A 14,392-nucleotide genomic window follows, 5' to 3' on the forward strand; every position below is an offset into this window, starting at 1 on the left:
TCGGTCTCTAAATACTGTCTTACTGTCTGAGTCTCCCAGCTCGTCGGATGCATCTGAAGACTGAACTCTATAAAAACACAACAACAAAAACAGAAACACGACTAAAACACGGCCTCTTCGCTCTCGTTGAAAATACAGATCTAACCCTTTCACTGTGCTCACTAACAGGCTCATTTCTCTCCAACGCTGTCCACAAAGTGCCGTGTTAGTGAGCACTGCTCCTTCTGGACAGGTGTGCTGATTAAACAGCACCATGATTACACCAGGTGTGCCGTTTTATCTTGGAAAGAAAAATAAATTTTTAGGCACTTCATCACTTATGCGGCTACACATTTTGTAGATTATTTCATATTAAAAACAAATTAAAAAGTTCTCAGTATCTCCTGAAACAGCTGCTCACTGTAGTTTTTTATAAAAATAGTGCATTTGTTGGGGACTATTTTCAGCGGCGCATTAATCCACATGTGGTGCTCTAGTGAGTATTAGTGGCAGCAGGACGGTGTATTAAATAAACTACTATATATAGATAAATATACACTATACTTGTTACCCCTCTGAGACCCACAAAAGAGCCATTTTAGTCTTCTTTAGGGGGTCCAGGGGGTCTTTAGGGGGAGATAGCAGGTCAACAGTAGATGTCACATAGAAGTGGTGAACATCATCTGAAAGCTGGAAACCTGAAGATTAATTTAAGATGCAGCTCAGCACTGAGTGTCAAGTTGTTCTAGTCATAAATCAGATATAAACATTAATTAATTAATGCCGCAATGTTTGGGGTTGATTCCATTTGTTACACAGATTTGGTGCTAAATTTAACCATTTTTTTTACCACTGGAAAATTGATAAAAATGATCAATAATCCTCCAAAATACCACATTAAGACACCAAGACCTTGAGGAACACCAGAGAAAAACATGCTGTGATTTGGGATCAAAAACTTTTGACATTTTGGAGATTTCTGCAAGAATTGCATTTTTTTTTGGCGATTGGATAGCGAGCACTTGTGTTGTGTAAAACTGCTCAGAAACCCCCTTATTGATCAATCTAGCTAGGAAAGCCATCCATCCTCTGAATGCTCTAGGTCTCTAGTTTGATCCATCCATCCTCTGAATGCTCTAGGTCTCTAGTCTGATCCATCCATCCTCTGAATGCTCTAGGTCTCTAGTCTGATCCATCCATCCTCTGAATGCTCTAGGTCTCTAGTCTGATCCATCCATCCTCTGAATGCTCTAGGTCTCTAGTCTGATCCATCCATCCTCTGAATGCTCTAGGTCTCTAGTTTGATCCATCCATCCTCTGAATGCTCTAGGTCTCTAGTTTGATCCATCCATCCTCTGAATGCTCTAGGTCTCTAGTCTGATCCATCCATCCTCTGAATGCTCTAGGTCTCTAGTCTGATCCATCCATCCTCTGAATGCTCTAGGTCTCTAGTTTGTGGATGTGATTATCCTAGAGGTCACCACAAGGTCATTTGATACAGTGAGGTCAATGAAATGTCTCCTATGGGGACTAACATCATCACACATGAATACAGTTGGGCTCATTGGATCCACCAGAGTCTCAGCTTTAAAGTGAGACACAATTTATGTAATTTAAGACAGTTTAGGGACCCCAGTAAGTGTTCTTTTCCTCTTCTCATCTCCATTTTGTCTCTTGATATCTTCCTGATCTCAGACGTTACGTTATGTACGTATACAACGTAACAGAAGTACGGAAAACAAGTCAGTCATTTAACTTATAAAACAAAACACAGGTCTTGAACACCCGGTGGAAAATCCCCAAGCAGTCTTTCTCATTTTTCATTCTACACCACTAGTCCCCAGTATGCAGACATATTAGTTATACTTTGATTCTTCTCGTCTCTCAATTTGAGAATTTTGTGACACATTAAGACCAGCTGAAAAGAAACAGTTGAACACGAGCCGTCAGGAGGAAGTGACTTTTTAATTTCAGACAAAAACCACAATGCATAGATCACAGCATGTGACACACAACTACAACATGACCGCTGGAAGATGTTTTATCCCCCAGAGTCTCATCACCTCTCTGCATCGTCCAATCACACGTCCAGAAATCACCTGAAAGGTGTCCTACAGCGCTCAGGGATCCAAGCTTCCTTTTTGATGTTTTTAATTCACCACAAGGAGTTTTATAACTTATTGGTTGTTGGTCTGTAAATCCAGGTTTGTTTTATTTTAATTTTATTTTAGATGATGCAAATAAAATAGATCCACTTGTTCCCTGTTTCTCCACCATCTAGTTTCCTTCCTGCTTCTTCTCCGTTTGAACTTCTTCATCTCATCACGCCTCCGTCTCAACAAACTCTCACATATTTACATTTTCAAATAAACAATAAAAATCCTATCACAATCTCTGCTGCTAGTTCAGCGCTCTGACTTTGGCAGATTTATTTGAGTACAAAGGATTTTGTTCTTACTCTAAACCACAGCGGCTGATGGAGCATGTTCTGTACCTGACGGCAGTAAGGGCCTTTACACACCGGGGTTGTTGTTTTTGTTTTTGTGTGATTATTTCCACGTTATGACGGAGTATTAGGGCCACATTGAGGAAAAAAATTAAGTCATAAATTTATGAGAATAGATTCGTAATATTCCAGGAATAAAGTCATAAATTTACGAGAAAAAAGTCATAATATTATGAGATTAAAGTCACAATATTATGAGAATAAAGTCATAATATTACACATGGACCTGATGCGGAAATTGCGTCTTTTGTTTGGAGGAACTGTTTTTTTTTTCTCATAAAGTTATGACTTTATTCTCGTAATATTATGATTTTTTTTCTTTAAATAGTATGACTTTATTCTCATTAAATTACAACCTTTTATTGTAATATTACGACTTTTTTTTTCTTGAAATAATACGACTTTATTCTCATTAAATCACAACCTTTTACGACTCATTCACCTCGGCGGTGACGACACGGCCTAACTCCTGACTAATCCAAAAAGGGGCAAAGAGATGGATCGTTTGTAGAGCTGCTGACCTGAGACGGCAGCCACCGGCCACGCCATCAATTATGCCTTACTTTAAGCCTTAATATAATAAAAACGGGTGAGTTATGTATAAATTCAATTTTCTTTCCATCCACACAGGAAACAGATGTTACTGGACACACATGTCCGGTGAGAAGTTTGTCGTACGGTCGTATGAATCAGCTGTAAAGTTTGTCCAACTCGACTCGACTTGTCGCTTTTGTCTGAAATAAAATAACTAAAATAAAATACTCGTGATCGAAGCAGCCGCTTTGGATGCAATTTAATATAATTCATTTTCTTTTCTCTCTCAAGCATCAAACTTTGAAAAAGGTGAATTTATAATTATAAAAGACTCTAAAACTAAAGCTGCAGCAGCAGCAAGCTGAACTGGAGGATTAAAAAGACATTGTACTCTGAGGATGCAACAACATTTAGCATGAGAGCAGGTCTGGACCTCTGCAGGCGACCAGCTCAGCCGTCTACACATTCATTAAAGTAAGTGCATTTGTCAAGCTGGCACGTGTGAGCCTACATGCATTTTTCATATTTCAGCGAGTGTTTGAATCATAAGAGGGAATTTATCTCCACGTTTAAAGGCGGGGTATTGTGTCACATTTTTTTTCTTAATTTGTCTTCCTTTCTTTAATAGTTTCTCCAAGTTGTTGTTGTTGTTGTTGTTGTTGTTGTTGTTGTTGTTTGGGTTTATTAACACAAATAGATCAAATAAAACGATGACCTGATGGTGGCGCTAGAGGAAAAGTCAGTCATCAAAGTCATCGGGATTCATGGTGCCTTCAGATGTGGTCGTGTTTACCGTGTTCACCAGAAGAGTCCATAGGAACGCCCCCGCCCCCCCCCCATCACGTCATACTCACGACCTCGTAAGTGGAAAGTTTCTGAAAGCTCCGAGTTCACCAGTTGTGATGTGTTTGTTGACGTTGTCAGAAATGGCGGAGGCCTTGGAAGTTAAAGATAGGCGATGTTGGAAAGCTAGCATAATTTGACGCAACGTAACAACGTAAAGTAACAACGTAACGTAACAACGTAACGTAACAACGTAACAATGTAACATAATGTAACATAACAACGTAACATTACAATGTAACATAACAATGAAATGTAACAATGTAACATAACAGCGTATACATCCATGTTCTAGATGCCGATGGTAACGTTAACATTGCTGTTGCTTAGCAGCGGCGTTCTTCACGACTTAACCACTTGAACGCCACGTACATCTTGTTGTAAACACGAGCTCCCCGGTTTCATTTGAAGGTACCATGAATCATAAATGATTAAAACAGACTTGATAAGGAGTTGTTGTTTTTTAGTTTTTTTGCAGTGTAATAGCTAACAGCTTATTGGCTCTTCTATCTTTAGTCCTACCAGACTCGACCACCTGCGGCCACGTCTACAAAAACGACCCAGATCCAGCCCACAGATGGAAGAGATTGAATATTGAATATCACCTAATACCCCTCCTTTAAAACTGGCAGTGATAAATACAGCGAGTGTTTGATTGGGTGTGTGAGGATGCTTCGTCTATAACTGGAGCCTACGGTGGTGGAATGGTGGTGGCGGTATCCCAGTGGTACGAACCAGGCATGGTGGGTTTGGGCCTCATAAAATCTCGTCCTAGGGGCATTTCGCAGGAGTCGGGGTGGACCAGATACCCGGAGAACGTGCTGCTGCTCTCGTAGCTGGTGTACATGCCGTTGGTGTAGTTGTTCTTCACCTGCAGCCACACCATGCTCCCCATGGAGAGGTGGAGCACGATGGTCTGGCTGGTGGTGGACTGGTCGGTCAACGCCGTTACTATGACTTTTGGGTAGTGGTCTTTGAACAGGCCGGCTGTGAGAGGCTTCAAGGCGACCGCCAGGTTGAAGGTGAAGAGGTAGGTGCCGTTGATGGGCGCCGTGTAGATGCCCATGTCTGCGTTGAAGTGCCCCTGCTGGTTGGTCAGGACCTTTGGGAAAGACACGGGCCAGTTTGGAGCAGGATACGACTGGTTGATACATGCGGAGAATGCTGATTGGATGGCCGGGGAGCAAGGCCCAGGCACCCCCATGTGACCCATCATGCCCTCGTCTCCTTTTAACCCCATGTTGCCCAGTTCGCCCTTCATACCGGTGTCCCCTTTGTCCCCTTTAGTCCCCTTGTCTCCATGACTCCCGTCGGCGCCGTCCGCCCCGTCTGTGCACTCACACACCCCCTGTTCACCTTGGTCACCCTTCATGCCGTTCGTCCCGGTGTCGCCGGGTCTGCCCATGTGACCCTTGTCGCCCAACATACCTTTCGGCCCCATAGATCCCTTGACCCCCGGCAGGCCCCGGCCTCCGACCGGCCCGGGTGGGCCTTGATGACCCTTCTCACCCGGGACACTCTCGCAGGAGGCGGGGCATGTGCCGGTGTCTCCCTTGGGGCCCTCTGAGCCTGCCGGGCCCTCCATTCCTGCGTCCCCTTTTTCTCCTGGAGACACACATCAAGAATATTTATATTACGACACACAATATATACATAAACACATTATATACATATATATATATATACTGTATATATATATAAATATTGTCCAGAAACCCTCACAGGTACTTATATATAATGTATATGTAGTATATGTACTTACTTATGTTTAATACAATATACAGTATAAATACATATATAAATACATTTAAAAAAATAAATAAATATAAAAAATTATAAAATGAAAGTAAAAATTAATAAATCTAAAAAATGGAAAATAAAAAAGACAAATAAAAAATAAGAATGGAAAATAAAAAATAGATAAATAAATGTAAAAAAAAAGAAAATGGAAAAGATAAAAAATAAATAAAGAGATAGATAAAAAATAAAAAAATGGAAATCAACAAATATTGTCCAGAAACCCTCACAGGTACTGTTTAGTATAAAAAATATGCTCAAATCTATTTATTTTTTTATTTTTTATCTATTCCATTTTAATTTTTTTTTACATTTATTTATATATTTTTTATTTTCCATTCTTATTTTTTTATATGTGTTTTTGATTTTCCATTTTTTATATTTATTCATTTTTCCTTTCAATTTTTATTTATCTATTTATTTATTTATTTTTTATATTTGTTTATTTATTTATGTATTTATACTGTATATTGTATTATACATAAGTAAGTACATATACTACATATACATTATTTATAAGTACCTGTGAGGGTTTCTGGTCAATATTTGTCATTGTTTTGTGTTAATTGATTTACAATAATAAATATATACATACATTTGCATAAAGCAGCATATTTGTCCACTCCCATGTTGATAAGAGGATTAAATACTTGACAAATCTCCCTTTAAGGTTCATTTAGAACAGATAAAAAATTTACTTTATTTATAACTATCTTAAGCGATTGACAGCCCAACACATATACTTATATTTATTTATTTGTTTATTTATTTATCTATCTATCTATTTATTTATTTTTTATCTACTACATTTTTTTCCTTACATTTATTTGTCTATTTTATATATATTTTTATTTTTTTACATGTATTTTTGATTTACCACCTTTTTTTTTTACATTTATTAATCTATATTTTTATTTTTCATTTTTAATATTTATTATTTATCTATTCATTTTTCCTTTCACTTTTTATTTTTCATATCTACTTATTTATTTTTTATATATACATATTTATTTATGTATTTATATATTTTAGTATATGTATATACTACATATACATATACATTATACGGAAGTACCTGTGAGGGTTTCTGGACAATATATGTCATTGTTTTGTGTCGTTAAATGATTTACAATAATAAATATATACATACATTTGCATTAATAAAATACTAAATATTAAATACTTGACAAATCTCCCTTTACGGTACATTTTGAACAGATACAAAATGTGCGATTAAATTTGAGATTTAATTGATTGACAGCCCTAATATATATAAATAAATAAATATATATATATATATATATATATATATATATATATATATATATATATAATAAATATATATATATATATATAAAATATTTACAAAATCTTTCCTCAATGTGTTTTTTTTTGCCTAAAAAATCCAACTAAACCGTTTCCTTTGTCGGATCATAAAACAGTTTGATGTTGAAACAGTGAGTAATGATGTTGCTGTGATGATGGAACACTAACAACCCTTCACACAGATCTTTGACAGTGAACATAGACGGAGGGATCTCAGCTGACCTTTGAAGCCTCGCATGCCCTTCATCCCGGTGAAACCGGCGGGGCCGAGATGTCCTTTCTCCCCAAAGTCTCCCTTCTGACCTGAAACCACAAACAGAGACGGACATTATTACAACAGAATCCATGTGATGAACGATCGGTCGAGTCCGTCGGCGTGTTTTTGAAGCTCCACTGTGAGATAAATGAGACCTGGTTTGTCCTCTGGAAGGGGACGTTAAAGCACAGCAGAGGTTTTCATCGTCTACGCTCCAGTTTAAAGCCACAACGTGTAAGACAAGAATACTTTATTTCTTTCTTTGGCGCCATCTGGTGGCAGCATCAACACTGGCACCCTTCTACTCCCCCCCATGGATCTGATGACCTCACACCGGGTCAGCGCTACACCGAGTGGTTACGTCTCTAGTCGGATCCTGAGAGCGTCCGATGTTATCAGGCTTTAAGTAAATAAAAAGACCACAAATCTATCATCTTATTCTGTCAAGAAGACACATCAAGGTCGATATTATTCATCATTATCATAAATCATTAGTTCTGCGTTATTATAATACAAATATAAGATGCATTTCTAGGGGGTTCAGTGAGCCAACGCAGACTATGCCGGTGCCTGAAGGTGTGCAGGCCACAAGGTCGTGTTACGTCTGTTGTCATCACCAGCGAAGTGACGGAGACTTCCTGATGTTTTAACTCACCCTTGATCCCCTGCATGCCGGTGAATCCTCGATGACCGGGGAACCCCGTCATTCCTCTCCTCCCAGGACTCCCAGGTATACCTGATCAGAGATTACATTTATATATTAAACATTAATAAAACTATTTAGAAAACATCGTCTAATTCATGAACTGCATTTCTCTCTTCGGGCATGTTTACTCAGTAGATTCTTTAGGTTAAAGACACAACATCCTTCTCTCTCTCTCACATTTTGGATTTCATATATTAAAGCACCTTCTCCTCCCTGTCAGAAGTCTTGTTCGTTACACACTGAATGAATCTTGCTAACCTGAAATAAGAAAAAAGGATTTGCTACGAGTTTTAAGATTTCTTAAAACAAGCAAAGTAGAGAAATCAAGACTGCGGTCGAAAAGTCAAAACATTACATCCTAATGTCTTTTCCTTCTCCTCGACCTCGTTGGAAAACGTCACGAGGTCAAGGGAAGGTGTGAAGGAGAGTTCAGTAGGAGTTAAAGTAATAAAGACAACCGCGGTGTTCAGAGAATCTGACTTTCAGCCGGGTCTGAAACTAGCAACCGCCGGGGAAAACGCCAGAGATGGGAATAGAGCTAAACAGCGGAGCTATTAACGTTAATGGAGGTGCCATTGAGTTATTATTATGAGGCGTTCAAAGTCTGCTCACGAAAAATGACTATTGGGTGAGGGTAAATTACAACGTTATCGTGATGTGTTCAAATGTAATCTCGTTAAATTAAGTTTTTGGCGAGAATTTTGAATAAATCCAGTAGTTTGACGGAGATGTTTTCACAGTAATATTAACTTCCTGACACTAGCTCTAAGCAGCTTTTAATCAAAGCAAATATTTAAATAATCATAATCATTTGAATTGTGTGTTTTGATGCAAACAACCACTATAGATGACGATAACAAAGTACAGTACTGTGTACATTACCCTCCCTCCCCCCCCCCCCCCCCCCCAGAAGCTACGTTGTGATTTGAACACTGTAATTTAACACGCATATAATGTTTATTATGTTAAATATATTGAACGTCAAATGACATCAGATCTAATATGTTGTTCCTTCAGTTAACGCAGAGATTTCAAAAGTGGCAGATAAAACTTCTGAGAGGCAGGACGTGAAAAAAAGTTCATTTCAGACCCTGTCTTTCAGCAGATTGTAATTCAAGTGTTCTGAGAGACTCGTGCTCCTCTTCATGGCTCTGTTACGGGAGACTTTGACCAATCACAGGTCATTTCAGAGAGAGAGAGAGCGTTCCTATTGGCTGTTCATTCAACAGAGGCAGCTGTCAATCACTCGCCAACTCCGATCAAATATCTGTACCTCAGCTGTGTTCAGAAACATCTTGTATGGTGTACTGTTTAGCTGTAACTTACTAGCTAATAACTATTTTTTGCTCCGATCTCGCCCACTGCAGCTTTAAAGTGATATACATACCTGGAAGGCCCCGGGGTCCATGGTCTCCTTTGGGCCCTGCGGTGCCCTTACAGTGCCAACAGAGGCAGAAATATGGAATCTGATCGATAGGCGGCGGGACCTCCGCGTTCATCAGCATGTCGCAGATGGCAGTGTTAGGCATGGAGGGCATGTTCGGGTCGACCATCTTCAGCGTGTTATTCCAGCTCTTCCTCATGCCGCCTGGGCCCATTTCTCCACCGTCCCCCATTCCTCCACCCATTCCTCCACCCATTCCTCCACCGTTCCCCATTTCTCCACCGTCCCCCATTCCTCCACCCATTCCTCCACCCATTCCTCCACCGTTCCCCATTCCTCCATAGTCCCCCATTCCGGAACCCTCTGGAAACGCTTTACTGGTTTTATTGTTAGGTGACCACATGGCTGAGCAGAGGGAGGAGAGGACGAGGAGTCCCAGCAGCCTCAACAACATCTGGAGGAAGAGGAGGAACAAGGTGAGATCGTTAAACTGGGAACAAATCTGCATCTTTTACACGTCATTCGATGTGCGAGTGTTCATTCTGTTTGTTTGTATTTCCAATACAGATCAGTTTGTTTCAGTCCAGAAGGCGCTGGTGGTGGTGGTGCATCTGAAGCTGTTTGATAACTGACAGCAGAAGAAGAACGTCCACACTTTGGCGGTTTAGTTGGATCGTACGTCAACGTGGGCGCCATATTGAACAGGGCAAGACTGGCCCGTAAACAAATACAAGTGAACGGGGGAGCTGCCGTTTTTCTGGATAAAAAGCACTATAACGTCTTCATTTCTCCACCGATTTCAACCAGTCGTTATTATATTCAAATGTTTATGATCTACGAGGAGGAACGTTAACTTAAATGTTTGTTTCTTTTCCCCAAAGATTTTGGTGATAAACGGTTAAATACGTTAACGTCACTGCTTCCGGTTCCTGGATCAGCAGTCTGTCATTTGATATGGTGAGATCCAATCAATTATTAAGTCATTATTAATATTATTAATTCTCTGACAGTATAACATCGTCAATTTGCGAGAAAAAAAAATCTGAAATTCTCCAAGATTTAAAGGGACTATTTGTAACTTTCAGAATGTGTTGTTAACAGCGACACCTGTGTCCGTTAAGTCAACTAAAGTCAGCGTCCTGTTGCTGGCGCTTGTGCTCGCTCTACATAGACATGAAGGAGCATCGCTCAACACAGTGAGGAGACACACGTCAGCTAAAAGCACAATATCACTCTATATTTCAGCTGCTTGGCAGTAATGTTAGCTGACCAGACCAAGGTCTCTCCATGAATCACTGCTGATCCTAGTGTTGGTTAGGCGTAGCCACAATCGAGCGCTTATGGGATCCCGACCCGGTAGATTTATACATGTAAAAAGTTACAAACAGTCACTTTAAGTCATAACTTTACGAGAAAAAAAGATTGAATATCCTCTGAGATTATAACGTTATACATTTGCGACAAAAATATAGAAAATTATCCGGCATTAAAGTCATAACTTTATGATTAAAAGCAATATAACTTCTATATTTCTCAAACGCTTTCAACGAGTCGTTATTATATTAAGGGTTTATGATCTACGAGGAGTAACGTAAAGTTAACGTTATCATTTTTGTTTCCTTTCCCAAAGATTTTGGTAGAAAAACGGTTAAATGCGTTAACGTCACTGCTTCCGGTTTCCTGGATCAGCGGTCTGTCCTTCGATATGGTGAGATTCAATCAATTATTAGGTCATTATTAAATAGTTTAACGTTACATCTTTACAAAACATTTGCTTCTGTAACATCAGATAAGAGCTAGCTAACGTTCCTTATTGTCAGCTAATCGATAAAAGTTAACTTATTGATGTTCATATCTAACACGATATCCTGTTTAAAATGTAATGTAATTCCTTATGATAAATGAACGCTAAAAAAAAAAGTTACGCTTTTTTTTTTTTTTATATCCGACGGCTTTCCGAGCCACACAAAATATATTAAAGCTTATGTGGAGTTTCATCCGGATACGAGACACAGTTGCGCTGCTAAGTGTAAATAGTTTGCCTATAACTACTCTTTCATCCATTAATGTAATCAAAATTAAAACGTGCTGAAACAACCAGTTGAACCTGAATTTGAAAGTAAACTAAACTAGATAATATCCCAGTCAAAATAAAATCCTCAGGCGTTCAGGGGAAGACTCACCGCTCCGTCCGAGTCACGCAGCATCGTCAGGAGAAGGATTTGTGAGAAGATGAGCAGGATCGAGGAGGCTTCGATCCATTTATAAACCTCGCCCAAAACAAAACTTCTTTCAGGCTTCGTCTCACCCGCCGGCCCCGGAGACAAAAGACGGGAGGACGAGGGGGAGGAGGAGGAGGCGCATCTTCATTGTCCCGCTGAGGAAGAACTAGGCCTTCTGCCTGCAACATGACCTCCTTCACCATGAAACGGCAAAAATATATTATAGAGCAGAAAGGAGAGACGCCTCTCTGTTTATCTCTCCATCGTCCTCCACCCTCCTCTTTCTCTCCATCGTCCTTTCAGAATACAAGATCTCTCTTTAATCTTCCCTTTCACAGCTCTTCTCATCCCACAGCGACTTCATCTTCATTTGAACAGTTTGGATCGAAAAGTCCGAGATGTTCGAAAAGATCAACTTGGTTAGGTTTAGGCAACAAAACTACTTAGTTAGGTTTAGGAAAAGATCAACTTGAATAATAAAAAAGTATTGAAGGCATACAGACCTGCGTCTCCACCACACCTGTAAAAGTGAAACACTCGGCCTGTGTGATTAAATTATTCCAGCATGTTTTAAGACTTTTATTGCAAATTACTCATGAATTATACATTCATAATATGAGCAGTATATATTTGCAGTTGTGTTTCTTGTATTTTATACATGCAGAGATACACACAGAACAGAAGAGTAGATAGAAAAATGAGTAAATAGATGGAGAAAGAGAAAACATATATACACATACATCCACATAGCTCATATATGCATACACACGTGAACATATATACATATTATACGCACATCAACATACATCTCACATACATCCATACATACAAAAAAAGTGTATTTTTTCTTCATTACCTGCCTTGTTCTGTCTCATTAGTGACACTCACCTCCTGAAAATACAAGTTGAAATAATAAAAAAATATATAGGACTCCACTATGGATAAAAATTACCTTTTTTTTTTGCAGTTTACTTTGCATAATGTTTTTGTTATTTTGGCAGCTCCGTTGGCACAAGAAGCTGCTCAACAATACAGTAACCTAACACTGTGAAAGCACCTAGTTTCCACAAAGAGCAGCCTACTTTTATTATTTTAGCACATTTAGCAGCAGAGGATAAAGATTTCATTCCGTAACAGCACCTCATGGGATCACACGGATACGTGGCATTAATGAAACTAATTACAAACACGATACAGTCCTGTATCTGTATAAAGTTGGGTCTATGTGGGTTCTATCTTCTCTTCACCTCCATCTCACTTTCCCCTTTTAACTCCATTCTTCCCTGTTTCTGTCTTTTCTTTGTCACTTTTTGGTGTCGATGTGCGATAAGAAACTCAGACTGTAAACAAATCTCCACCGGAAGTTGTTGTTGTTGTTGTTGTTGTTGTTGTTGTTGTTGTTGTTGTTGTGACCAACGCTGCCTGTGAAAAGTCACCATTTTCAGGCAAATGGCGTAAGAATGATACGGTACGTTCACTTCAACAGCGTTCTTGCTTTTGGCGTGTCACGTGTACGCCATGTAGTCTGTATTGACTGCAATGTAAACACATTTGTGTAAATATGCTACGCTCAGAGCTAGTGATGTAGAATAACGTAGAGAGAGACTGCTGATGGAGGGTCCAACAAACACAGGACTTTAACCAGGAGACATGGTGTTCGTGTCCCAAAGTGTTGTTGAGTTATTTTGAAGTTACGTTACTGACGTTTGTGACGTGTTTCCGTATTTATCTTACGTTGTTAACGTACTTATTTTAAGCCCAACTGTGATGTTTTTCCTAAACTAAGTACTTTTGTTGCCTAAACATAACTGCAACCATTTCACGGTAACGACGTGGACGTAAATGACATACGAAAAGACGTTTAACAATGTTAAGCCCGTGGTGCAGCCCAGTCGCATTACAGTTTAATGTATTGATACGTCTAGATAGACACAAAAACCTTTCAGGACTTTCGCCCAGGAGACCGGTGTTCGTGTTGATTTATTTGTCACGTAACTTACGTACTTAAGTTACAGCACTTCTAGAGTTATTTTAACCCAAACCACCATCTTCTCCTAAACCTAACTAAGTAGTTTTGTTGCCTAAGCCTAACCAAGTCGATCTTCTCCTAAACCTAACTAAGTCGATGTTTTCCTAAACCTAACTAAGTAGTTTTGTTACCTAAACCTAACCAAGTCGATCTTTTCCTAAACTAACCAAGTCGATCTTTTCCTAAACCTAACTAAGTAGTTTTGTTGTCTAAACCTAACTAAGTCAATCTTTTCCTAAACCTAACTAAGTCGTTTTGTTACCCTAACCTAACTAAGTCAATCTTTTCCTAAAACCTAACCAAGTCGTTTTGTTGCCTAAACCTAACTAGGTAGTTTTGTTGCCTTAACCTAACCAAGTAAATCATTTCCTAAACCTAACTAAGTAGTTTTGTTACCCTAACCTAACTAAGTCAATCTCAGAAACGTGTCTCTGGTTCAGAAACGTCGGCATTCAACGTGTCCGCTTTTTTTGGAGAAACGTCTACCAACATCTTTTCTGGCGACTGGGTTGTTTAAATCTTATCAAGTCATTTTATTTTGTTTGATGAAAGTAAATTCATCTGGATCAGAATCATTTGGTTATTTGTAAAAGTCAGATTTTTTTGCAGTTGAGATTGTAAACGCCTTCAACCACAAACATCGACTGTCAGTCAAACTGCACTTTGTAGACAAAAAGACGAAAACATAAATCCCGTCTTTTAAAGCGGTTAAAGTGAAGTGAAGGGAACAAACAGGAAGCTCTGGCACAAAGCAGCAGGCGGCGGGCCAAGCTCTCCGGCCTCCATCAAGAAAAGGCTTGCTTGGGAAGA

The 14,392-nt window shown here is 39.2% G+C and overlaps 1 protein-coding gene across 1 annotated transcript; it reads right to left on the reverse strand.

The window, feature by feature from the left end:
* Window positions 1-1,925: 1,925 nt before the first annotated feature.
* Window positions 1,926-12,285, reverse strand: LOC141776362 (uncharacterized). Its single transcript, XM_074649877.1, has 5 exons — window positions 11,515-12,285; window positions 9,335-9,785; window positions 7,897-7,977; window positions 7,208-7,288; window positions 1,926-5,467 (listed from the first exon to the last, which is right to left on the reverse strand). Exons 1-5 carry the CDS (start codon window positions 11,536-11,538, stop codon window positions 4,554-4,556), a joined length of 1,551 nt encoding a protein of 516 aa, XP_074505978.1. The 5' UTR covers window positions 11,539-12,285; the 3' UTR covers window positions 1,926-4,553.
* Between the last annotated feature and the right edge of the window lie 2,107 nt (window positions 12,286-14,392).

Source organism: Sebastes fasciatus, chromosome 11 (genome assembly GCF_043250625.1).
Source record: "Sebastes fasciatus isolate fSebFas1 chromosome 11, fSebFas1.pri, whole genome shotgun sequence".
Taxonomy (NCBI): domain Eukaryota; kingdom Metazoa; phylum Chordata; class Actinopteri; order Perciformes; family Sebastidae; genus Sebastes; species Sebastes fasciatus.